Source organism: Stegodyphus dumicola, chromosome 4 (genome assembly GCF_044657685.1).
Source record: "Stegodyphus dumicola isolate Sdum_Otavi_A_Nest chromosome 4, ASM4465768v1".
Taxonomy (NCBI): domain Eukaryota; kingdom Metazoa; phylum Arthropoda; class Arachnida; order Araneae; family Eresidae; genus Stegodyphus; species Stegodyphus dumicola.
In genome coordinates, this window is record NC_140771.1 from 56,704,935 (window position 1) to 56,729,537 (window position 24,603).

At 29.7% G+C, this 24,603-nt stretch overlaps 1 protein-coding gene across 2 annotated transcripts in view; it reads left to right on the forward strand.

Annotated features, from left to right (window-relative positions):
• LOC118186724 (cellular tumor antigen p53-like) overlaps positions 1 to 24,603 on the forward strand; it is a 128,309-nt gene that overhangs the window by 58,592 nt on the left and 45,114 nt on the right. Inside the window, exons 2-8 of one of the 2 annotated variants that reach the window (XM_085814925.1) lie at positions 4,203 to 4,256; positions 8,505 to 8,599; positions 14,474 to 14,516; positions 16,801 to 16,866; positions 17,664 to 17,809; positions 17,883 to 17,961; positions 18,737 to 18,920. In XM_085814925.1, coding sequence (XP_085671051.1) covers positions 8,508 to 8,599; positions 14,474 to 14,516; positions 16,801 to 16,866; positions 17,664 to 17,809; positions 17,883 to 17,961; positions 18,737 to 18,920 — 610 coding nt within the window. In that variant the 5' untranslated portion in view covers positions 4,203 to 4,256; positions 8,505 to 8,507. The remainder of the gene's footprint in view (positions 1 to 4,202; positions 4,257 to 8,504; positions 8,600 to 14,473; positions 14,517 to 16,800; positions 16,867 to 17,663; positions 17,810 to 17,882; positions 17,962 to 18,736; positions 18,921 to 24,603) is intronic. The other variant, XM_085814926.1, reaches the window with a different exon arrangement.

A 24,603-nucleotide genomic window follows, 5' to 3' on the forward strand; every position in this document is an offset into this window, starting at 1 on the left:
TAGTCAAGCTGCTGGTGCCATCTATAGATGAAAACTGAAAATAATTATTATTTTCTTAAAAGCTGAGGGTAAAGATGGATTGGAATTGTGATCCTTAATTAGACTTGGAAAACTTATGTGAATGTCAAACACCTCTAAAAAAATCTAATTCACAAACAGGAAAAAAAAAATTTTTTTGAATAGTTTTAGCTGCTAAAAAATGAGAAATTCAATTTTTCTGACTAACAATATGGGGCAGCTGAGGATTTAGGTATCTTTTTTCCTAACATATGCTTCATGTTCCTTAGCATTAAATTTTAGGGCTCTCTTAGTTTGACCAATGTAAATTAAACTACACTGGCAAGGAATCTTGTATGTACGCCAGAAATTCATATCTATAATAGGGTCTTTTAGTACAGAACTGTGAATTTAATTAATAGAAGAGAAAATGATGCAAAAGTTGAATTTCTGTAAAATATGTGCAATTTTATGACTAAATTGATGGAAAGAAAGGGTTGACAAAAAAATTAAGAGCTTTTTGATATGCTGAGATAAGAATTTTTTAACTGTTTGGTTAACAATATTAGGTGAAAAGCCTCTATCAATAGCAACTACATTTAAGTAGTTTTCTTCGCGGTCAAGAGCTGACATGGAGGGGCAGAATGGAAGTGCTGAAAAAACAAAGTAATAAAATGAAGCTAACTCTTTTTAGTCGAAATACATGATTTAAAGTGTGGTGGAAGGCAAACTTATGAAGGTTTACGATATGCAGTAGTGCTGAAGTTGAATATATTGCATGTGACCAAGATGTCAAGGAGCAGAAAGGAATTTGATGTGTCAAGTTTCATAGCAAACTGAATAGCAGTATCATAATTCATAACTGAAAAGCAGTATAGTTAATAATGAATTCCAGGGTCAGTCAAATTCGTTAATAATTAATTCCATTAATCCTGCTATTCAGTTCACTTTGGAACTTGAGACATCCAATTCCCTTTCATTCTTCAACATCTTGGTCACATGCAACATACCCAAATTTTAGAGATTTACAAGTACTGTTGTATACTGTAAATCTTCATCTGTTTGCCTTCCAGTATACCTCAGATTTTGCCATCTGTCTAAACAGAAGTTAATTCTTCATTTTATTCCTTCGTTTTCTGAGAACTTCTAAAAATCAATTATTTGGTCAAGTAGTAAACTACTTAAAAACTTAACGTTATTAACTAAGCACTTAAATTCTCAGTGCTTCAAAAAGCACTTTCTCATTTTAAAAGATTATGAGAATTCTGTTATATCTTTCTTTCCATCAATGAGCTATAAAATTGCACGTATTTTATAGAAATTTAACTTTAGAGTCTTTTTTTTTTCCTTCCCTTCTGTTGGTAGATGCTTTCATACTTAAAGATCCCATTTTGTATACAAACGCCTGTATTACATACAGGATTCCTTGCTAGTTTGGATTAATTTGTATTAGTCAGAGAATAAGACAGCCTTAAATTTGACACTTAGGAACATGCGACACATGTTGGGTAGAAAGAAATTTATAAATCCACTATTGATCGGAATTTCATAGTTTTCATTTTTCAGCTTTTAAAAGCATTCCGAAAGCATATTCTATTAAAAAATTGTATTTCCTGGAGACTTTTCACTTTCATAAAAATCTTTCAGCTCTAGTTAATATCAATTTTAATCTTCCTTTACTCTCAGCTTTTAAGGAAATTATTTCATACCTGGTTTAATTTTTCATCAGTAGATAGTGTTAGTAGCTTGACTGCTTTCCTTTCATTGTTTTTGTCTGCACACAGGCTTCTCTTTCTCATTTGTGCTTCTGCTACTGAAAAAGGTTCTGTATTTAAACCTTTGAAACTAGTCTAGCAATTTTACGAATATTACGTTGATTTTTGTTACCTTACTGCCTGCAATAATTGTTATTCGATGTGTTATTTTAACTCTTAAGTGTTATGGGATAAAAATGAGAACTGCGGCAGAGCGGTAAAGTCGCTGAACACTAGTAATTTTTCCTCCTGGGTTCGAATCCCACAAACAGGCTGGCTGCATGGGTGTTTTCGGGGTTTTCCCTATGTGTAACATGTATACGAGCCAGTTTCTCTTAGAAAGTCCTCTACAAAGGCATCCCTCCCCTTAGGCAGATAGCCGTAGTGTGCTTTGCCATGATTAAATAAACCAAACCATTTGAAAACTTATAATTTGCTCTCATGTGAATTTAATTTATCTGTCATTAGTGACAACAATATGGCGAAGAAAGTTTGAGGTCCCCAGTTTATTGCATACAGGATCATTTGTGATATATTCTTTAACCAAGAGATGGTTCTGTTTTAGATTCCTGATTTATGAGATAAGAAGAGAAGTAATGATTATTATTTTGTGTACATTTCTTAGCGTATTTTTTTCCCTTTTAATAATTTTAATATTTCAAGACAAAATTAATTATGAATTTCCTGAAGTCATGTCATGCTGAATAGCAAAGAAACAGACTTATTTCAAACATATACAGATCCAGTTGAAAGAGAGAAAGTTCATGTAGGATTTAAAATTTGGAAGAAGAAAGCAATTTCAGTTTGGGGTAGATTTAAGATTAGATAAATTTATTCAAAATTTACATCAGTCTTAAGATTTTTTTTTTTTTTCTTTTTTTGTTCTAATTTAAAATGTCTAAAAATCTGTTGAAGAACAAAGTTAAACTTCTTGTCAGCAAGATGAAATACATATCTTAAAAATATGAACTGGGAGTAATAATTGTTTTTTTGTCTTCCTCCTCCCACACATTCTAAATATGTCTTATGTGCTTATTTGTAAGTCAACTTGTGCAAAGCATTTTCCAGCTTTATCTAGAAATATCAGTAATTAATTTGTAATATTTTTCCCTTAAAAGTAGTTGAATGCAAATAATAAAAAGTTACTGTCTTTTACTGGGATTTAAACTTATAAAGAGACCATGGAAATTTGAAATATATATATATATATATTTCAAATTAGGCTAAAAAGCAGCCTCAGCTCCTTGTAGATTTTGAATGAAATTTTGTCGTTTTCAGAGAATTAATATCTTCTTTTTGGGAACAAAACTGTTAGTTTGGTGGGACAATCATTTTGTATGGAAAATAATGGGTGGAGCAAAGCAAAAATAAATATAATGCTGTCTTTCTTTTATTTACTGTCTTTCAAAGTAAATAGTATTAATTCCAATAAAGTTTCCCCCAACATTTTCAAAATTCTAGTATCTTTGTTTTTTCATGTTTCATTATTTTCTTCAGAGAGTACCATACTCATTTTTGCTTTGCTTCATGCATTCCATTCCCTATAAAAATGGCTGTTGCTTCTCCCAACTTTGCAAAACCTTTTTGCTCCTGAAGTTGACTATGTCTCAAAGTGTATAATTTTATTTAAAATCTTCACTAGCTTAACGCCTTTCTTTCTGCCTAATTTTAATTTTAAATTTGTATTTCTCTTCCAGTTTGATATGTATGTGTTTTTTCAACTAATAAGACATAATTCGAAATTTTGTCAAACTTACTGAAGGAAAGAGAAAAAAAAAAAAAAACTGTATAACCTGTATTCTAAATTTTTTCAAATCATTACTTAAAATGAGATAATTTAAAAAAATGCTCAAATTTACTGTCTAATAATTTTAAATTTTCATTTTGGATTAATGTAATTTTATTTTCTAAAGTCTCGTATTTATATTCTTCTGTCAAAAGTCGTATGGTCTGTGAATTTGATCTTCCCAATTTTTTTAATGAAAAAACGAATTTTTTTAAAAATATCTTCTTTATATATGACTTTAATGTCTCCCTTTTTTATATTTTATTTATTAAAAGGAAATGCATGTTCATATGAGCAGTCTTTGTGTGTTCAGATTGTAATAAATCATAATTTAAAATATTCAATAAAGTTTTCAGTAATCATGTATGTGATCTGCCACTTTTAGTTTTTTATTTCTTAGATGGTGCCATTAAAACATTAGTTGTAAATTCAAACAATAAAATAGCATTAAAAGAAAAACTTAGACCAAGAGCCAATTTTAGTGCTGCCATCAAAAAAAAAAAAAAAAAAAAAAAAACTAAAAGTAATAGGTCACATATTTTAATTAACTAATTTTCATAATAAAAGTAGCGAGAGTTTCCATAACTGAAAGCAGTTTCCCAAATATTTGTTTTCACTATTTGCCTATATTGAATGATGATCTAATGAGATTTTTCACTGTCTAGAAAAAAGGTGGCAGGCACAAGTAGCACTGTTAAGAAGGAGAGAAGACGTGATAGGTAAATATGAAGAAGTTGAATAGTAGTTGCTTTAAAAGTAAACAAGCTGCTGATTTAAAAGATTGGTGGTAAAAGTAGCATTAAAAGTTTAAAAATTGATATTAAATTTACTAAAAATTTGAAATGGTATGATGTTAGATGTAATAGCTGAGTCATTTTCTTTGCCATCAGGACACTATTCAGTATTTTTACATATGATCTTTCAGCATTCAGAATACTAGCTCATATGTACACTAGCCTAGAAAATTCAGTAATTTTCTTCTCACTTTTTCTTTAAAAGTTTAAGAGAATTATTTTTCATAAATATTTAAATTGAATAAATATGAGAACAATAAAATACTCTTTAAGGAATGAACAGTAGATACTGTTTAATTTGATGATTCAGATATTGCTATTGAAATACCCAAGTCTTGCCCATCTAAGGTCGGCCCACCTGTGTATGATCATTCCTGAAATCAACAGACTTTTTAAAAATCCATCCCAAACTGCACAAAAGGTAGCTTTTATTGGAGAGGGAGACTCAATTTTAAATAGTTGACTAAAATAAAAACCAAGCAGTTTGTCGACTTAATCCTTTCTTGGAGACATTATTCAGTCATTTGGCAATTTTTTAAATTTATTTTGAATATTGGTATATGCAAACAAGGAAAATACACTGCTTAATGTAAAGAACAATTTGGTTAATATCATCAAAATGTTCTGAAATGAATTTTTGAAACTAAAGTAAATTCTCCAGGTACGGTGAAAATAAATTAAAAAAATTACCAATATACTGAATAAAGCTATAAAGTAAAAGATCAAGTCAGTAAACTGCTTAGTTTTTGTTTTACTCAACTATTTAACATGGGTAAAAAAAACGGCCTTTTGTTTAGTTTGGCACGAATTTTTAATAAGTCTGTCAGTTTTGAGAAAGATAAAACACAGGTCTCCAGTCTTCAGACAAAAGATATCTGTCATGGACTTTCTGAAACAAATCCAAGCACATCATATAATAAACTTTCTGAAGAATGTAAAGATGAAATATGTGAATTCCATATAAATAAGGAATGCCCTCTGAGTATTAAGATTAGGGATACAGTATCTGTCTAAATAATTTCTAAAACATTAGATGCAGTTCATAAATAAACTCTTGCATAATGCTGGCAGACAATCTACTAGTAGCGAATTTTTTCTAGTTAATGTGAAAATAAGTGTTTATGTTTCTAATTGTATAATGATATTAGTTAAATTCTATTGTTGATTTGAAGTTTTTTTTTTTTTTTTTTTTTTTTTTTTTTTCATCATTTAATGTTATCAAAACATTGGACAAACATAATCACATTAAATGATGGCTACTGTGTTAAGCTTTTGAAAAAAAAGCAGGTTGTATCTTTTGTGGTTTGAAGTAACAATGTTTAACCTGATGGTTACCCATGCAGAATTATGTTAACTTTTTGGCAAAAGTTATTCTCCACTTTCCCTAGTCACTAAGATTCAGTATAAACAAACATGGTTATGAACTCGCCACTAAACATCTGGTCCCTTATTCATTTTCAATGAAAGTTTAATCAGGAATTTCTATGCTTGTGGCTATAAATATCTTGGTGTGTGTATAGTGGATAATGGCATAGCTATTATTCTAATTACAAAAAGTGAAATAAAAAAATGTGTAAATTAAAAAAAAAACACATGAATAAGTGAAATTGCTTGTATTTTTTAAGACAAGTAAGTGCTTTAATTTACACAGTAAAGCTACTTGGAGGAATATATGTGCATCAGGTGGGCATGAAAATGGTTTGTTGTATACAACATGATGAAAGAATTGTTTCGTTATTTCTTGATGGAATCTATAGTCCTTTGGACAATTGTCAGTGGGGAACTTTCATTAATGAGAATGAAATCCTGAGCCTGTCTGATAGATAACAGGTTATAGATGATGATTATTTATATTTTCTTTAATGTTGAGTAAGGAAGAAATATTCCTGTGTAATATTTAGGAACTGCATTTGAATATCTCGTTGAAAAAGAGGAACATTATAAATTTGTCATATTAAAAATTGAGATATTGTTTTAGATGATCCGTTATTGTGTTCCAGTACTTGTTTTTTCCCAATATATTTAAAGTGGTTAGTGAGATTGGTATCTTTTTTAATTATGATACCATTTATGTTAAGATTTCTTGGTTGTGATTGACATGTTTAGATGATATAATGCTACTGGTTTTGAAAGCATTGTGGTGAGCTTTTATGTAATCTTATTTAAAGGTGTTATTTTTTAACAGTCTACTGTTGTTTTTGCTAAAGTACAATTAGATGATTTTAAGACTTCCAATTGTACTTTACTTTTGTAAAACAAAAGTTATACCATCAGTATTTAGTATAACTGTTGAAAATTCTGTTGGAAAGTATCTTTTTTTTTAAGTAGTTTGTTTTGTTAATTTCTTATTTTGAATGAAGATATTTATGCAAATTTGAAAATTGGGGAGATTTTGCAATATGTTTATAATTTAGTACCATCTAAATAAGAAAGAACTTTCCATATTATGTATTTGTATTCAGATCTGATTGTAGATTGTGATGCTGTTTGAATATTCATGCTATTTGATGCAAACATTTGATCCTTTTATAAATAGTAAACGTCAGTTTCTCTTTTCTCCAGTTGACGAATACTTAGTTTAGCTTCTTAAAATTAGTTTTAATGTTACTATTATCAGCAGTGTTTTCCAGTTTCTTGAGAGGCATTATATTACATTAAGCTATCAAAGCATTTTTCATCTGGGCTGTCTGGCAGGTATTATTCTGGAGATAAGGTCTTTAAATTCCAAATATCCTGATAGATAACCAGGGCTCAGAATGTTACTATGTTTTTCAAATTATAATTTCAATTACCTAAAAAAATTATTAAAAAATAAGACCTACTTCATAGTTTAATGCATGTTTTTATTGCCTAACAGTATGTTTGATATACTTCATTGTACTTTTTATACCATATGTTGAAACTGATAATTTTTTGAACATCTGCATTGCTTATTGCAGTTTTAAAAAATATTTCTAATACCATGTATATAATATGCATCAGTACAGAATAATCATTTGGTTTAACTTTTTGTATCAGTTAACATGAAAATCAAAGTCCAAATTCAGAATTATCATCCTTATTCAAATGAGTGGAATATGTGGCATAATTTTTTTTCAATTCATATATTCCCACTTCAGATCAGATTAATTTTCTTCTTTTATGTTTTCTTTGCTCTATTTTCGAGGCATGCAGTTTATGATTTAAGTAAAAATTTAATGATGAAATAGTGATTCATCAAGTTGAATTACTGGAATCGTTTAGATTGAGCAAGGTCTATTGAAGCATTGAAAAAACTAGTATCAAAATCCCTTGAGTGAATCAAGAAAAACATTCTAAAATGTAAAAAGTGAGTGGTAGAAAATAAAACTGGCATTTTAGAAATGATTTAATTTTGTTGGCATTCAATTCTGATTTTATTTCGATTATTAAATAATGAAGAATCTGCATTAAAAATGGAGGCATGCTAAGGCATCACTTTTTGAATGCACTTAGTTGGCCACCTGAAGTCGTGCATCTCAAAGCTTTAATTTTTATTTATTTCATATTTTTCATGAATTTAATGAGTTATTTATCAACGAACTCAGCGATTTAAAAGCAGTGAGTTGCCACTTTGCAAAGTATAAAATATTCATATTTCAAAATTAATTAGAAAACTCTGTGATCGAAAAGAAATATGTTGCTATTCAGCAAAGAGTAAGATGTTTGTCTTCCAAATTTAATTTTAAAATCTCAGCAGTTTTAAAGAAATGTCTTGTCACTGTGTAACATAAAATATTTTTAATCTTCCATATGCACTGTTCAGTGAAGAATAAGATATTTAATCTTTCTTTCAAATTTAGTTTGCTTCTTACTGATTAACAAACTAAGAGAGATTTATAATTGAAATTCTTTATTATTATTAATTAGCAGCTGGACTCATGAAAAGCATTACATTTTGTTCCCCATTTTTATAAGTATTTCAGTCTTTTATTAAAGAAATTACCAAATAAAGCTGTTTAAATTTGATAGCATTGAATTCTGGTTTTGGTTATTTAATTTCGCCTGAATAGAAATGATATATTTGTTGTGAAGATTTTTATATAAATATCCATGAATTGCTGTGAAAGAGTAAGTAGTCTGCAAAGTTTTACAAATATTTTTCTTCAGAGTCATCATTATTTGCAATTTTCATTTTGATTCTCCCTTTCCCAGATAATGGATGAAGAAAACAGTTTAAATTTTGGTTTAAACAGTTTTAATTATGTAAACATGGAAGAAATCTTACTTCAAGATGCTTTGTGGCATAAGTATGTATTATTTTATTATATACCTTAAGTGTTTTTTTTAAAGTAACAATTTTAAATTTTGATAGTTGTTACATTAAATTGAAATGCTACACTTATGTCTTCGAATGAGATAAAGTATATGTTTGTGTAACTGATCTTCAAAATCTATTTTAAATTTCTATGCTGTTATATTTTAAGTGTTAAATTTGAGATTATATTTCTAGAAATATGAGGGGTCATGTGCAAGGTGAAAAACAAAGTATTTAAGTTTGTATGTAAATAAAAGTAAAACACCATTTTAGGAAGAAACTTCTTTTGATTGATTAAATTATAAGCAGTGATATGCAAAATTGAAAGTTCTAATCAATACGCATTTTTTTAAAAAAGATATTATTCATAGCATTTTATAGAATTGATGTTTCAGAAAAGAATGGCAAGCTTCAGATATTGTCATATAGCTAAACTGCCCCATTATTTCCATAAATTAAAAATGAAAAATACTTTAAGCCCACTTTTATTTATTAAATTTGGTATAACAATTATAATCATGAAGTAATAAAAATGCACTTAAATATTAACATTTATTTAGTGTTTGAAAAGTTAATTCTTTGTATAAAAATGCTTTTGACGTACAAGATGTAACAGAATTATAAAGAATATTACACACTAGTAAATCAAAAGGGATATTACTTAATGATATTTCTATGTGTGTACAGATTCGTAATGGATTGAATGCATACAAGAACTTATAAAATAATAGCTTGATAAAATGTATTTTCCCAAAAGTAATACTTTACATTTCTTGAACTTTTCATAAAAGTACTCGTGCAGTTCTTCTCACTATGGCATAGCATAATCAATAGTTACCACTTCAAACTACTAAGAATGTTAGATATGGAGATCTTTCAGTACTCTGAACTGTAAACTAATACTCTGTCTCTGTCTTTATATAGTTTAACCCTAGCCACTGTGAAAATTTCCAGTACCTTCGATCTCACGAAATTGCTGGAGTGCGTGTACATAGGGCCAGATACAGTTATTTAGAGATTGAACTAACGTGTCTGAAGCGGTAGGCATTTCTTACCAAATTTGTTGACAAAAAATTAGTCACCAAAACCATCACCAGCTTGACATGGACCTTAGTTTGCTTGACATGGCTTGGCATACACCCTGTAACCTTATTTTTCTACCAGTTTTAATCTTTCATACCTTTACCAGTTACCTTTTGTATTTCATTAATAAGACATGATAAAAATTTTACATTATAAAATTAATAATACAAATAATTCCACTAAAATTATTTATATAGATACAAAGTTTATAACAATATTAAAATGAAGCGTTCAACCATAACTTACCCCCCCCCTTTTTTTAAATGACAGTCAATTCTTGTCATATGGGACAAACCAAATCAAGTTCATTCGTACAAGTCAACCTTCTCGACTCCCATTTATCTTAAATTTAGCTGTAGAGGCCAAGGAACCATTAAAAAATATAAAAATTTCATAATTTCACGGAACTTTTTTAAAAATTTAACTATACCATATGAATTTTTTCCTTATTTTATAGCATTTTTTGTGCTTTTTATGGAAATGAAGATGAGTTTGTGTAATTAAGCAGTAATGTGCATATTAGTAAATGTTGAGACTCAGTGTTGTATTATCTCTCTTATAGTTTTATATTGAATATCAGCTGCCTTCAGAAAATGAATCCATTAATCCTCATGTCTTTTTACTATTTCTTTTTGGATAAGAGATGTTGATATTTGGATAAATGATATATAAATATGTGCTTGAGAAACAAAAAGATGGGTACTTGTCAGTCATAGCTGTTTTGGTGAGAAACAGATGGCTACTGATCTGTGCATTTAGTTAGTATTTGAATGCATGTAATTTACATTTCTTAATTGGCTTATTTCAACTTTGGTAAGAAAGCAATGCTTGCCAGTTTGATGCGCTTAATGTAATATATTTCTTCAGCTAATTTGAATTGAAAGAAGTAAAAGAATTTTCTTAGTTTTTCGTTGCTGAATATTGAATATGATTACAGTCTTCAAGCTTCTAATTGAAAGGAAAAGTTACTATGGTTCTTTTTCCTAAAAAATGTATTAGGGTTGTTCAAATGAAAAGGTACGAATCACAATTAATCTCCAAAGGCCTGAGCACAACTATCCCACTGTTTTATGAGCTAAAGGATTCCCTCTTCCCAGAATTCCTGTAGCTGTGAGAGGAGCCAGTTCTTCATTTCATCGTCTGAGTTAAAGCACTTAACTTTGAGATGGCACTTTTCACTAGGTCATTCACTTTGCTGATGAGTTTGGCCGTGATTACCATATTTGCCTGCCCCTGGTCTCTGGTCATCACTCAAAAACTTCGGCCCTTCACAAAAACTGGCACTCCACTTTCTCACTGACTTGTTGAACACAGTCTCACCCCATATACTGCCACTACCTGACGATGAAATATTGGCTGGTTTAACCCCTTCCACCCTCAGAAATCTGATAATACCTCGCTGTTCCTCATTAGTTGAATTCTGCAGTGTGTAGGCCATGATGTCATCACATGCACTGCTGCATCAGTTGGACGAAACACACAACTGCCTACTTTTCTCCTGCGTCATGTGCGGGCACCTGCACATGCACACAGACATGCCAGACACTATATTTGCGTCCTTAGATGTCTCACTATGATATGCCGAAGCAGCACATTCAAATTTCAACCTGTATGGTTGTTACAACATTACGTACCTTTTCATTTGAAAACCTCTTAAAACTATAAAAAGAACTCTGAAAATAACAAATGCAAAAAACTATAAAAATAACGACATGCAATATATTGGGAAAGAAACCATTTGAGTATGCAGCTACAAAAAGATCTTCTTACTGGTACTTGCTAACAATATTCACACTGTAAAAAGTTCTGTTGAAGTCATTTATAAACTTAAAAATATTTCTCCACTTCGTTCCATTATGGTTTCATTTGATGTCAAATCACTGTTTACTAATGTTCCGGTCGAAGGAGCACTAAATTGTCTTGAAACTAGGCTTCAGGAATTTCACTTCACACATACTGAAATTAATGAGTTGGTTTCGCTTACTAAAGTCTCTCTAAGTCAAACTCACTTTGTTTTCCAAAATGCATATTTTTGTCAAGTTGAAGGATTGGCTATGGGTAATCCTCTCAGTCTGGTACTTGCTGACATTTATATGCACTATTTTGAGATGAAATTATTTGATAAACTATCTTTTCGTCTTTAGATTCGGTATGTAGAAGACACTTTCGCGCTTTTTGACGGTTATAAAGAGGATTTATCCGAGATTCTATCTATTAGGAATTCAATTGATCCAGCCATCCAATTCACTCTTGAAATTGAATCCAACAATTCCCTCCCTTGATATTCTTATAATCCGCAATGAAACTGATTTTAGCACCACTGTGTACCGTTAACCCTTTGCAGCTTATTTACCACCCCATGCTAAGTCATACCACCCTGTTAAGCAAAAAATGGCTTCTTTTTACTATTATGTATTCCGCGTGCTTAAAGTTTGTTCCTCTGAATCTTTGCTTACTAATGAACTTAATTATTTGAGAGCAGTTGCGATTGACCGTGGATTTTCTCCCGTGGATTATTGATAAAGCCGTTAAAAAATTTTCAGATTCCCATCAAAGAAGACATTCCACTGTTAGAAATAATATTAATGACTTTGTTGTGCTTCCATTGTATTCTTCTGTTAGCTATAAAATTGCACGTATTCTCCAGAAATTCAATTTTCAAGTCGGTTTCTCCCCTATTAATAAAATTCACCCTTCGATTCTAAAAGATTGCGTTTCTGTCTTGAATTCTTGGGGAATTTATAGTATATGGTGTCAGTGTGGTTTAAGATATATTGGCCAAACAAAAAGAGCGTTGAAGTTTCTTATCAAGGAACATGAATCTTATGTCAGGAAAGGCGAAATTAACAAGTCTTCAATAGTGTATCATAGTTGGACATTTAACCATAATTTTGACTTTGGGTCTGCAAAAATTATCCAAAAGGCTTCTTCCATAGGTGAATTGGATTTTCTTGAGGGTTTTCATATTCACAAAGATTTAGCATGTTTAGTTAATGATTTTAAGTCCTGAAGGTGCAGTTGCCCCTCGCTCCCTATTTTTAACTTCGCTAATTTTCTTGTCCTTTGTGTTACATGTTTGATCAGATAGCCTTGCTCAGTAAAAGTAGGCGGCCAGTGTAACTCTGTTAAAAAATCCGGTTATAACCACGTGCAGTGCTGATAAGGACCACGGCTTTCTGAGACTTCTTCCCCCTTTATTTTTCTTCTTTCTAGGTATTTCTTTGTCCTGATGAGGAGGGACCTTTAGCTGCCCTCAAAATCGATTGAGTGTTTCAATATACTTACGCTAAATACAAGGTTGTTTTTACGATTTTGAAGTAGTCCTTGGTTCAAGTTAACCATAAAAACACATTACTGTTTGTATAATAAAGCAAAAATCTCATGGAGAACATTCAAGAGCACATGAAAGATCAATGATTCACATAGACTGCTGAAATTGTTTTTACGATAAGCGTTAGATACACCTTTGCCAAATTGGGGGCTGTCTCCACTTATACATAGGAAGTAAAACATTTATGGGGATCAGCAAAATGATGAAACAAAGGGCATGGATAAGTCTTACCATCACCTGGAGTATATGTTTGAGCATCACATTGGCATGTTTGTTGAAATATGTGTAGGAATTGCTGAAATGTGACTTTAATAAAGTATCTGTTAAAAATGGATTTCAGGTACGTTTCTACATGTTATTTTATTTTAAATAAATTGCTTAGTGAAGGAAGTTGCTTTTGTGTATGGGTAACCTTTTATTTCTTATCAAGACTAAAATGCACCTCTTTCTATTTCTCGCTAAGACCACTAACTATAAAGGATGGGTACCAAAAGATGTTGGTGTTTTCTACCAATTATTTTAATTGTTTTTAGCCATCCTATTCCTTCCAGCAGCCAGTCATTGTTTGTCAGGGGTATGGTATGTTCTGGCAGTCATGGCACCGAGGCATGAAAACACAAACCTGCTATTTCCATGTGTTCTGTAAATGTTGCAAAATGAAAATTAAACCCTCTACTTGGTTAGTTTGATTGTTGCCGATGGGATGCTTTGGTGTAAGATGCTATGCAAGACCATTGTGGCCTAGATCCTGAGTGTAGTATTGGCAGGAGCAAGATGGCCATTCAAGTCTCTAAGCTTATAATTCCACCCTACCATGTTGTCTGCACACTGGGAATGTTGATTCTATCTAATTGATTCAATAGTGGCTGTAAGATCTTAGTCAGCTAGTGAAGTGTGAGCATGATTCATTAAGCAAATGTGAATTCTACATCTTCAAGCTGGCTTTTGCTTGGATCCCACCTTTTGCATGATGTGGAGTTTGAGTATTGGCTGTGTAGTGATGTATAGAATTGGAATATGTAAACAAAAGTACTATGACCTTCTCTATATAAATCCAAATTTCAAATTTTCTAAAATTTATTATTAGCAGCTATCAAACTAAAGAATGCCAAATTAAGAAGAGAATAAGAGGTAATAAATGAAGAGAAACATAAATTATATTTCAGAATTTTCATGAAATGAAACTAAGCTTTTTTTCTTTGTTAGTTATTTATATATGTCTATAATTTTACAGTTAGAAAAGTAGGGTATGAAGACAATTTTAAACCTCTCATTGCAACTCTTAATATGTGTAATTATTTAACAGTTTTCAGTTTCTTCCCTTTCTTTGTCACATATATATGTAGTTTTGTGTAGCATCTCTTAATTTATTGTTTCAGTAGGAAATTTATATAGCTCTGTATATTTTATAAGTATTTACTGTTCTAATAGCTATATTTTATGCTCTTTCAGCTTTCAAGATGTAAATTTACCTTTTACCTCAAATGAAGTGAATGTAAGTTTAAGGCTTCTTTGTCACTTGCATTGTATAATAGAGTTACTTATTTTGTAATTCATAAATTTAATATTTTGTGTATATATGCCAAGCAAAATCATAGTTGATTTAAAAAGGATTATAAATTCTTATATGAATAATGCAAAACTGATCATTGAAATTGCAGCACCAAGAAAGAAGTATACATATTTTATGTTTCCTTTTTAAGATTTGCTTATATTTGCCTTATTTATGTGTTCTGTGAATAAACAAAACTGCATACAAATAGATTTTTGTGTTTATTGTCATATAAATACAATAAATAATTATTCGGTTACCAAGAAAATGATTTCAGTTTACATAAATAGATACTGTTGTGTTGGTTTTGTTATTCTTGTGTCAGTCTTGCAATTTTTTTCCCTTTTGAGATTTATCAGCTTACACCTTTAGGTTGCTTTAAAAACAAATTCTGTGTATTTGTTTATACAACTGTTGTTTTATGGCCAGTTTTAGCGGGGGATGCAAAAATGAACATTTTTTATATACTTTACATTTTTATTTTCATAACTTTACTTTTTTGTTTTTATAAGGCAAGAAAATGGCTGAAGCTTACAAAGAGATGTGTAAAGTTTATGTGTTGATTGCTAAACAGAATGCATGTGTCAGAATTGGTTTGAAAAATTTTGTTCTGGGGATTTTTCCACTACAAAATAACTAATGTTCTGGCTTACCTTCTGAAGTTGATAATCTTCAAAAGCTATAATTGGATAATACTTCAAAAGCTGTAATTGGATCGAATTATCTTATAATTATGCAAGATATTGAAAAAAGGTTAAATGTATGACAGAGAATAATTGAAAATCGTGTAAGATGTCTTATACTTACTGAGAAACTCGATATTTGAGTTTCACAGAAATTGAAAGAAATTCACTTCATTCAATATTTGCAATAATCATTTCAAAGGTAACACATTCTTTCCTTTTTTAAATCAGTTGTCACTGGTAAGGAAAAAGATTGTCTACAATAACACTAATAAAATAAAATTCTAATGAAGCAGCACAAATCGTACCAAAAGCTAAATTTCATCAGATAAAGATCCTGCTGTCAATTTGGATACGATTACAAAGGTGTTGTATATTTTGAGCTGCTTCTAAACAACTAAGTAATCAATTCAGATATTTACTGCCAAGAACTTATGTAATTGGGAGATCAAAGAGAAAATGTCAGAATTGCTAAATCGTAAAGGAATCGTGTTCCACCATGACAATGCAAGTCCTTACACATCTTTAGCAATATATCCACAATTACTGGAACTGATGTCACAACCCTCATATAGCCACGATCTTGCACTATTGGATTATCATTTTTTCAAAGTTTACTAAAACTTCTTAAAGTAACTTAAGTACTTGTTAAACAATAAAAATTTCATAATGATGACCTTGAATCACAATTGATTGAATTTTTTACCGATAAAGACGAACTTTTATAAAAACTGAATCATGAAGTTACCAGAAAAATGACAAAAGGTCATTGAACAGAATGTCCAAATACATTTGACCAAATAAAATTCATTTTTTTATGCAGAAAAAATTAAATTTTATATCACACTTAAAAAAAAAAAAAAAAAGAAAAATTACTTTCTTGCCAACCAAGTATTTCCAGTGGAATTGTAATCAGTCTTTGTAATCAGTCTTTGATTAACATCAGTTTTATAGTTATCCTTTAATTTTAAAAGTCAATAGATAAATAGATATGCTGATTAATGAATAATGTTTTAAATCAATATTTTAACATGTTAATTTTTAAACACCTATATCGCTCACTTTACATAACATTTTAGTCACAGCTTTTATTTGGAAAACAACCACTTTTAAAGTACATCAGGTAAGATTTTAAAAAAAAACCACATGCATATTACCACAGGTATACTACTATAGCTCAGTTAGTGCAGGCTGATATATATCATTCAGACTTTTGTATGAAGTGCTACCCTTGTGTAAGTAATGTAAGATTGTTGGATGTCTAACTCTTGATTACTTTTAAGTGCATTCAAAACAATATAGAGAAAATAAATATTTTCCAACAATTAAACTTATTTCTGTGTAGATTTTAAAGTAATAATGTAAAATTTTATAGGAGTAGTATATCGATAAAAGTAAATTATGCTTTAATATTAAAATATATGCATATTTTATTCTATTGTGTTACATGCATTTATATATTTAATAAAAATTAAATATGAACTAATTAAAATTTACTAATTATTATGTTAATTAATGAGAATTGATTATATGTATAATTTTAGATGGCGAATTCTAATATCGATGAGACCATCAAAAATGAAAACATTTTAAATAATGGTTATTTTGGGGTGAGTACAGTCCTTTTATATATTTTCACAATTATTAATATACAAATAAGTTTAGCTTATTTTCTATCTTTGTTCAAGCTTTCATTTTGCGTCTAAAGGATGCAAGGATCCTGAGACAGATAACCCTCGAGTGCTTTACCATAATGAAATAAACCAAACTTGTAAACAAATCTTTGTGTTTTATTTCAGTCTGTGATTTTTTGTGTTGCCAAAATGGGAAGTATTGCAACTTCAGCGGAATATTAGTTGCAAGAAATAATTGGATGATTAAATCCTTTCAAGTGTCCTCATTGTGTTAATTTAAGAGGAAATAATCATATTTTTATATTGTTTTGGCTTTGCTGTTTCTAACAGCTCATTTTAAATATGTTCTCTCTCGACTTCCTAAAGGATCACTTATTAAACTAATAGGCAATTACTAGCTGTTTTAGTCATTAAACTGTATGAATTTTAAATGCAAATTTGAAAAATATAAACTTTAAAAAAGTTGTGTAATATGTATAATTTCATAAAATGAGATTTTTAATTTTTAAATAATATCTAATATGAATTTGTATAATCACAGTTAATTTTGTTTAAGATTATGTGCATGCTAAATTACTGTGTAAAAGAACTAAAAGAATTTCTCCAGTTTTTAAGAGAATGTATTTGTTTGTTTGTATTATTTAATTTCACAAAATTATATTGAAGTTTTTTTTGTTTGGTTTGTTTTTGTTTAAATTAATATTGTGTTTGGATAAATGTTGCTTGTAGTGCTAAATACTGTGAAGTATTTACATTGAATTTACTTCCTGTAGGGATATGATACCTCTCATATTTTCACTGCATCCACTTCAACTGCTCAAACACAGCAAGATGTTTTTAATACTCCTTCCTTCACGACTGAAATACTAAAAAATCCTTCACAAGATGTTAACTATAATTTTCCCTCAATACCTGCCAGGTATGTATTCATAATTGTTTTGTAATATATCTTATGAAATAAAAATGATAATAATTTAATTTTTTTTAAACAGCTTGAATTGGCCTGGACAGTTTAATTTTAATATAACATTTGGATCTCAGAAAAAGAACACTAAAGGAGTTTCATGGACAGTAAGTTTTAAAATAATAAAATTTTATTTGAAAATTATTTTTATTTTTAGATATGCGGTTTTGAGTTGCAGTAGAAAGAATTGTTAAATATATTTATAAAATGAGGGAAATTTCAAATATTAGTTAAAATTTATAAAGAATTATGCCACTCTTCCCATGTATGCATGCTGTTGTGATATAACAATAGTTACCAAACCTGTGAGTATCTGGCAATTTGAATAATCTGCAATTTGATTTTTGGTTATGCTAACCAGAACTAATTTAGGAGAATGGTTGGTGATGACAAAAACAAAGCAGAATGGCTTGGATTAAAATAAGCTAGGGAAATGTCTTTACACTGTGAAGGAGTGGAAAGCAAAACTTTCAAAACCCAATATGTAAACTTAGCATGAAAAGAATTATCATTTGAAATATTTTATATTTGTGATAAGCATTTTTACAGAGAAGTTAATTTAAGGATATATACCAGTAAATGGGCACGAAAGTGCATTGAAAAAATAGTGCTATACTTCTTTCTGACTTCTGCTTTTTAAAATATATTTGGATTGCATGTTTTCTGAATTCCTGCTTTCCCATTTCATAAAAATGCAGTAATTATAATTTTTTATCTGCTAAAACAGTGCTTTTTCTTGCAGTATCTGATACAAATATTCATTTCTATTTCATATTTAGGCATTGTTATAAATCAGAATTTATGGTTTCTTTATTATTTATCATATATTAATTGTATTTTAAATGTTTAGACTTCTTTATTGAAAATCTTTCTCTTTTCCAGTATTCAGATGTGAAGAACAAGTTGTATGTTGGTAAAGATGCTTCATGTCCGATAAATTTTTCTGTTAATACCTCCTTACCTGCAGGCATTTTTATACGAGCATTGGCCCTGTACAGTACCGCTGAGCACATGTCTGAAGTAGTTCATCGTTGTGCTAATCATTCTACAGAAGAACAGAAAAAAGGTATTTTGTAATATTAATCAACAGAGTGAAAAACTTAAGAAAATTTTTTAATTTGTTTTCAGATTTATAAAGATAGAAGGATACGCACTTGCTTTATTTCATTATTTTTATGCCAAAGTTTAAATAATAATAACAATAAAAGGCTTATTAGTATAATAATGCATTGTATTCTAGGACCATTGTTCAACATGGCTTTTATGCAAGGTACATATTTCTTTTTAAAGCTGTAGTTTTAATCAGTTCTAGGAAAAAAACCCACAGGAAGAATGCACACAGGTATATATGCTCACAGGAAAAAATCCCACACAGAAATATGCCCACATAGAAAAAAACTCGCATGGAAATAAGCCCACTAATAAATAAAATATTTAGAAATATCCTTACATTAATCAATCTATAATTAATCGATTTGAACATCGTACACATACTTAATTTTTAAAAGAAAAATTATTGGACAAATGCTCACATAAACCTTTTCAGGGGCAGTATATAAAGAATGAAAACTATATAAAAGTTTTGCATGTACTATATTATTTTATACCATGGCCCTGTATGACATTTTTATTTTATTGCCAATAGTTAATTTTTGTTTTTTTACTCTATTTTTGCATGCTTTTGATGTGTATCTATAGAAATTGATATTTGAATGTAGTTATTTAAGTTTGGAGTCAAAAAAGGTCTAGAAGACTGCAGTTTCTAGTTGAAATGTGGAATCATTATGAAGCAGCCTTCGAAAAATCTCCCAAAACCACAAATTGTTACGAAATCTTTCACAAGATACTAAATTCATTATTTAATTGTAGCCATCCCAGTATGTGGTTTTTATTTGAGGGACTCAAAAGATTTAACCTGTCAATGTTTATTATTAGCTATTGTAAATACATGGCATTCTGAAGTTAAAAAAAGAAAAGAAAGCTTACATTTGGTAATCGTGAATCATGCAAGAAACTATGATGAAATTGATAACAAAATTAGACATTTACATGTATTAGCTAATATTCAGCATGTTTATGTATTTATAACTTTCTGAAATATATATTTATGATTTATGTATAATAAAGTATTTTATGTAATTTAAATAAAACAATTATTTCTGTTTGCTTATTCTTCTAAATGTTTATATTATAAAATGGGTAACATATATTTACTGTTATTTTATTTTTTAACAATAAAAATTGTTATATTTTTCAACTGTATATTCTATTACCTAGTTCTTCCTTCCTTCTCTTTTTTTCCTAATTCAAAGCGGTCGATTTGTTAATCTTATATAGCAACTGAATCTACCTATAAGTTATACAGTTTTTGATATATACACCATAGATGTTTTGGTAATTTAAATAATTTTCCTTTGAACAATTGAAGTAGGTGTACAATGTTCAAATCAATTATTGATTGATTAATCTAAGGATGTTTCTATGTATTTTATTTATCAGTGGGCTTATTTCCATGTGAACATATATCTATAAGAGCTTTTTTCCATGTGAGCATTTTTCCATGTGAGTTTTTTTCTGTGTGGACATATTTCTGTGTGAGCATTTTTCCTGTGGTCATTTTTCCGGTCACCATTTTAATCGAATGCAGTAAAAAGGAAATCATTTTTCTATTGTGATATTCTGACAGAAAATTAAACTGTTAATGTTGCTAGTAATAGTGAACATTAAATCAAAACAGAAAAGTTTAAATATATTGAATATTATGTATGTTGTTTTTGCTACATTACTTCAGACAGCTATAAAGAAATTTTTTAGTATGTTTTGTTAAAATTATGTAATTTAAAAATTGTTTTTACATTTTGTCTTGTATTTTAAAATATATTAAATCAAAAACGATAACTCTTCTGTTTTCAGGACCGGATTCAGAAGTATATATATGCACGTGTGTATATATGCATGTGTGTGAACACGCACAGATACATATATACATACATATACAATGCATACAGAAACACGTCCATCCATACATGCTTACACACATACATTCATGAACCCAGTCATGATAACAATAAACAAGGAAATCACTTCCTCTTAACACTAATTATTCTTCCTGATTTGGTTGAGAGTAATCTCATTTAAGTTTCTGCTTAATTTAATAATTTGTTAATGTTGGACGTTTAAATTTTCTGATTTAAAAACTTAGCATTGTTAGCTGATGCATATCAGTTAAAAATATGGACAGTTAATGAAAAAACGCAAAAACTTGATAACTCAGTGTAAAAGAAATAAAATAAAGTGATTTGGAAGACTATTCCTCAGTCTTTCCAGTAGTGTGAAAATTAAATTCTATAACAAATTTGACACGGTTCATACAGTCCTTAAGAGTCTAAAAATCCTTAAGTTTTTTAATCTATTTTTGGTCCTTAACCCTTTCGACCCGACTTTTGCATGATTATAACTATGAAAAGTAGTTTAATTTAATGTTGAGATACTAAAAAGAAGTGTAATATGAGTTTAAAGCTTTTAACTTTTCCTGTTTCCTGAAAGTCTCCTGGGACAATATGTCCCAATCGTATTGTCAACTGATACTACTTGTCCAAATCGTCTAGGATATTACTCTTTCTCAGAAAACAAAACTAAAATTTATGGTAATATACAATGTGAATATTACAAAAAATCTGCCACATGCATCAGTCCATATACAACAAAAATTTTCATACATGTTCCATAAACATAATATATCAGCATGTAGTAATTTGATAACTGACTTATATATCCCACAAAAAGAATCGATTCAAAATTTCTTCAATCTGTCATTAAAAGATTTAAATGACTACTTAATAAGACTAATAAGAACTATTTCCTACTAAGCATGCCTTAGATATAATTGTATTTACTGTAAAATTTTAAAAAATAGATAAATGAATCTAAATTTAAGTAATCTGCATGCTCAAGAACAAAACTCAACAAAGTGCACCATTTGCAATTTTAAAATGTTGCCGGATTTCTCTAGTCATATATTTGTTCCCTAATTCATTAAAAACACTGCAAACATAAAAACCCATTTAAAAGTGGGCTTTATTTACTCAATAGGCCACGAAATCTAATCTCTGGAACGTATGTGCACATTAGGACCGAAAGGGTTAAAAGTCCTTTATTTTGGCCAAAATTGGCAAAAGATCCTTAATTTTAATCTTCTGAAATTTCTTTCGGTTTTTACGACTGTCATATTGAGTGCGAGTTAGTATTCCGGAGGAATGTTTTTGCCAATTAACTGAAATATGGTTCTTTTTTGAAAGGTTGAATATGCTCATGGGTTATAATTTGTTCCTATTTCTAATGTAAATGGTGGGATACTCGAGTTTCTGAGCAAGAATTGAAACATAAGCATTTCAAAATTATTTCATTTTTTCTAATGAAGAGCTCTTAAACAAATTTGCACTTTTGGGGATGTGAATTCTTTTATTAAACGTCTCTAAATTTGGCGACTTGTCAACATTTTGTGGATTTTAAGATCAGTCTCTATAAAAAAAATGTTAATTCTGAGATCTGGGAATTTTTTGACGATTTTTTAAAAATATTGTAACATTGATGAATTTCAAAGTTCCATGATGACCACTTATTATACAATCTTTTGAATCTGAAAAATAAACAAGGTACAATGCTATAAATCACAATTTATGAAACAGTTCTTAGCAAAAGCAATTTATTAAAAATGTCTTTTTAATTTTTTGATGGTAAGAGTTTTTCCCATGTAATTTTTGTCTCAGATAATTCAGAATTCTAAGAATATGCATCAGTTTTCTCTATAAAATTAATTTTACACTCCCCCCCCCCACTGATTTTTTTTAAATCAAAATATTTCTGCCTTTTTGCTGTTACAGAATTGGTAGGATATTTTTTTTATTTAGCATTTTAGACATTACAACTTTAAAAGTTTAGAGAGATTTGAATGCAAGATTTACAGACCCACGATTCTAGAAGATTCCAGAAAATATGACTAAATGAAAAATGTTTTCATGGTATTAACATGTAATTTCTTACTTTTTGCAGAATGTCTGGGAGGACAATGAAAACATAATATTTGAATGTTTTACTTCTCTAGAATCTTTTTAATATGTTTATCTTTCCTTTGTGTTCTCTGCTTTTCACTAGACACAAACATGGAAAATATCAAAAATGCTTGTAATCTTATCATAGGGCAGGCATGAAATATGGAAACAAATTTTTTGTTAATAAAAAATTGAAAACTGTTTATTTAAAAGATTCATTTAATTGAAACATTTTATTGACATGCCTGATATTATTCGAGATAATATTTCCTAAAAATGACGAATTTTTCAAAAATTTCACTTTTTCTTATGTAATTTTAAAAATAAAATTTTGACTACCTATAACATCTCAATTCCATTAAAAAGGGTAGATTTTTATCTGTAACAGGTTTTCAACAGGTGTCGAATCTTTTGTCAAAGGTGAGCTTGAGAGTGCCGCTATTATAGAGGGGAGGGGGAATAAATTAACAGAATTCTATTTCTCCTAATGCAGCAATTAGTTTTAAAAGGGAATGGTGATTGTAAACATCCTGTTTGATTTGGTGATAAGCAGATTTTCTGCAGTTGATTTTAAGCTAGGTTACTCACACTCATTCCACATTCTAAAATTCAGAAGCGTTTATGGTCTTTGAATGAGTACACAATGGCAAGCTGTGATAACAAAAAAAGAAAAGTTGAAGGAAAAGTGTGATTGTTTCAAGAAAAGTGGTCAGGTCTTTATTTATTTTTTTGTTGTTGTACATAAGGTTAAGGCACTTTGCAACAACAGTTGAGCTGTGATGAAGGAATACAATATTAAGAGACATTATGATACTAAGCAAAGTGAGAAATATTCTTCATTGTAAGTTTATTTTCGGAGTGATAAGGTGAGTGAGTTAAAATCAAAACTAAATTTTGAACAGTCTTTCTTCACCACGATGAATAAAGAATCTAAAAATAGTATTCATGTTAATTACATGATAGCAGAAAAAATTGCTAAGAGTGGAAAAACCCTTTGCTGATGGAGAATTTGTAAAAGAATATGAGTGCTTTGATGTGCTTTGTCCATCACATACTCAAGTCAAATCGAATATTAGCTTGTCTGGTGTGACAGTAGCAAGATGCCTAGAGGATCTTGTAACAGATATATTCAGTAAATTAAAATCCAAATGAAACAAATTTGAGTTTTATTCTGTAGCAATAGATGAATCAGCAGATACTGCACAAGTAGCCTTTTTTATTCATGGCATTGATAGAGACTTCACAATTCTAGACGAATTAGCAGTCTTTGTATTTAAAGGTACAACACGAGGAACAGATTTGTATTAGTTTGCCACAAACTTTGAATAAATGCAAGTTCAGTAATATTTCTGCTATAACCAGGGATGGTGCTAAATCTATGACGAGAGAGAAAATAAGAGTAACAGCATTACTCAGATCTGATGTAAAGGCAGGTGGAAATAATAATGCATCATTCACCAAGAAAATTTGTGCAAGAAGTCCTTCTCAAACTTGTAACAGGTGATGAATGTTGTTGTAAAAGTGGTTAATTTAATTTGGTCTAAAGGACTTAATCACAGGCAATTTCAACAGACCTCGTGCAATTTGGAGGTTGACTATGGTGATGATGTGTATTACGCAGAACTACGTTGATTGAGCCGAGGAAAAATGCTTCAGCGCCTTCCCCCCTTTATTTTTGAAAAGTATACAGTCAAAAGT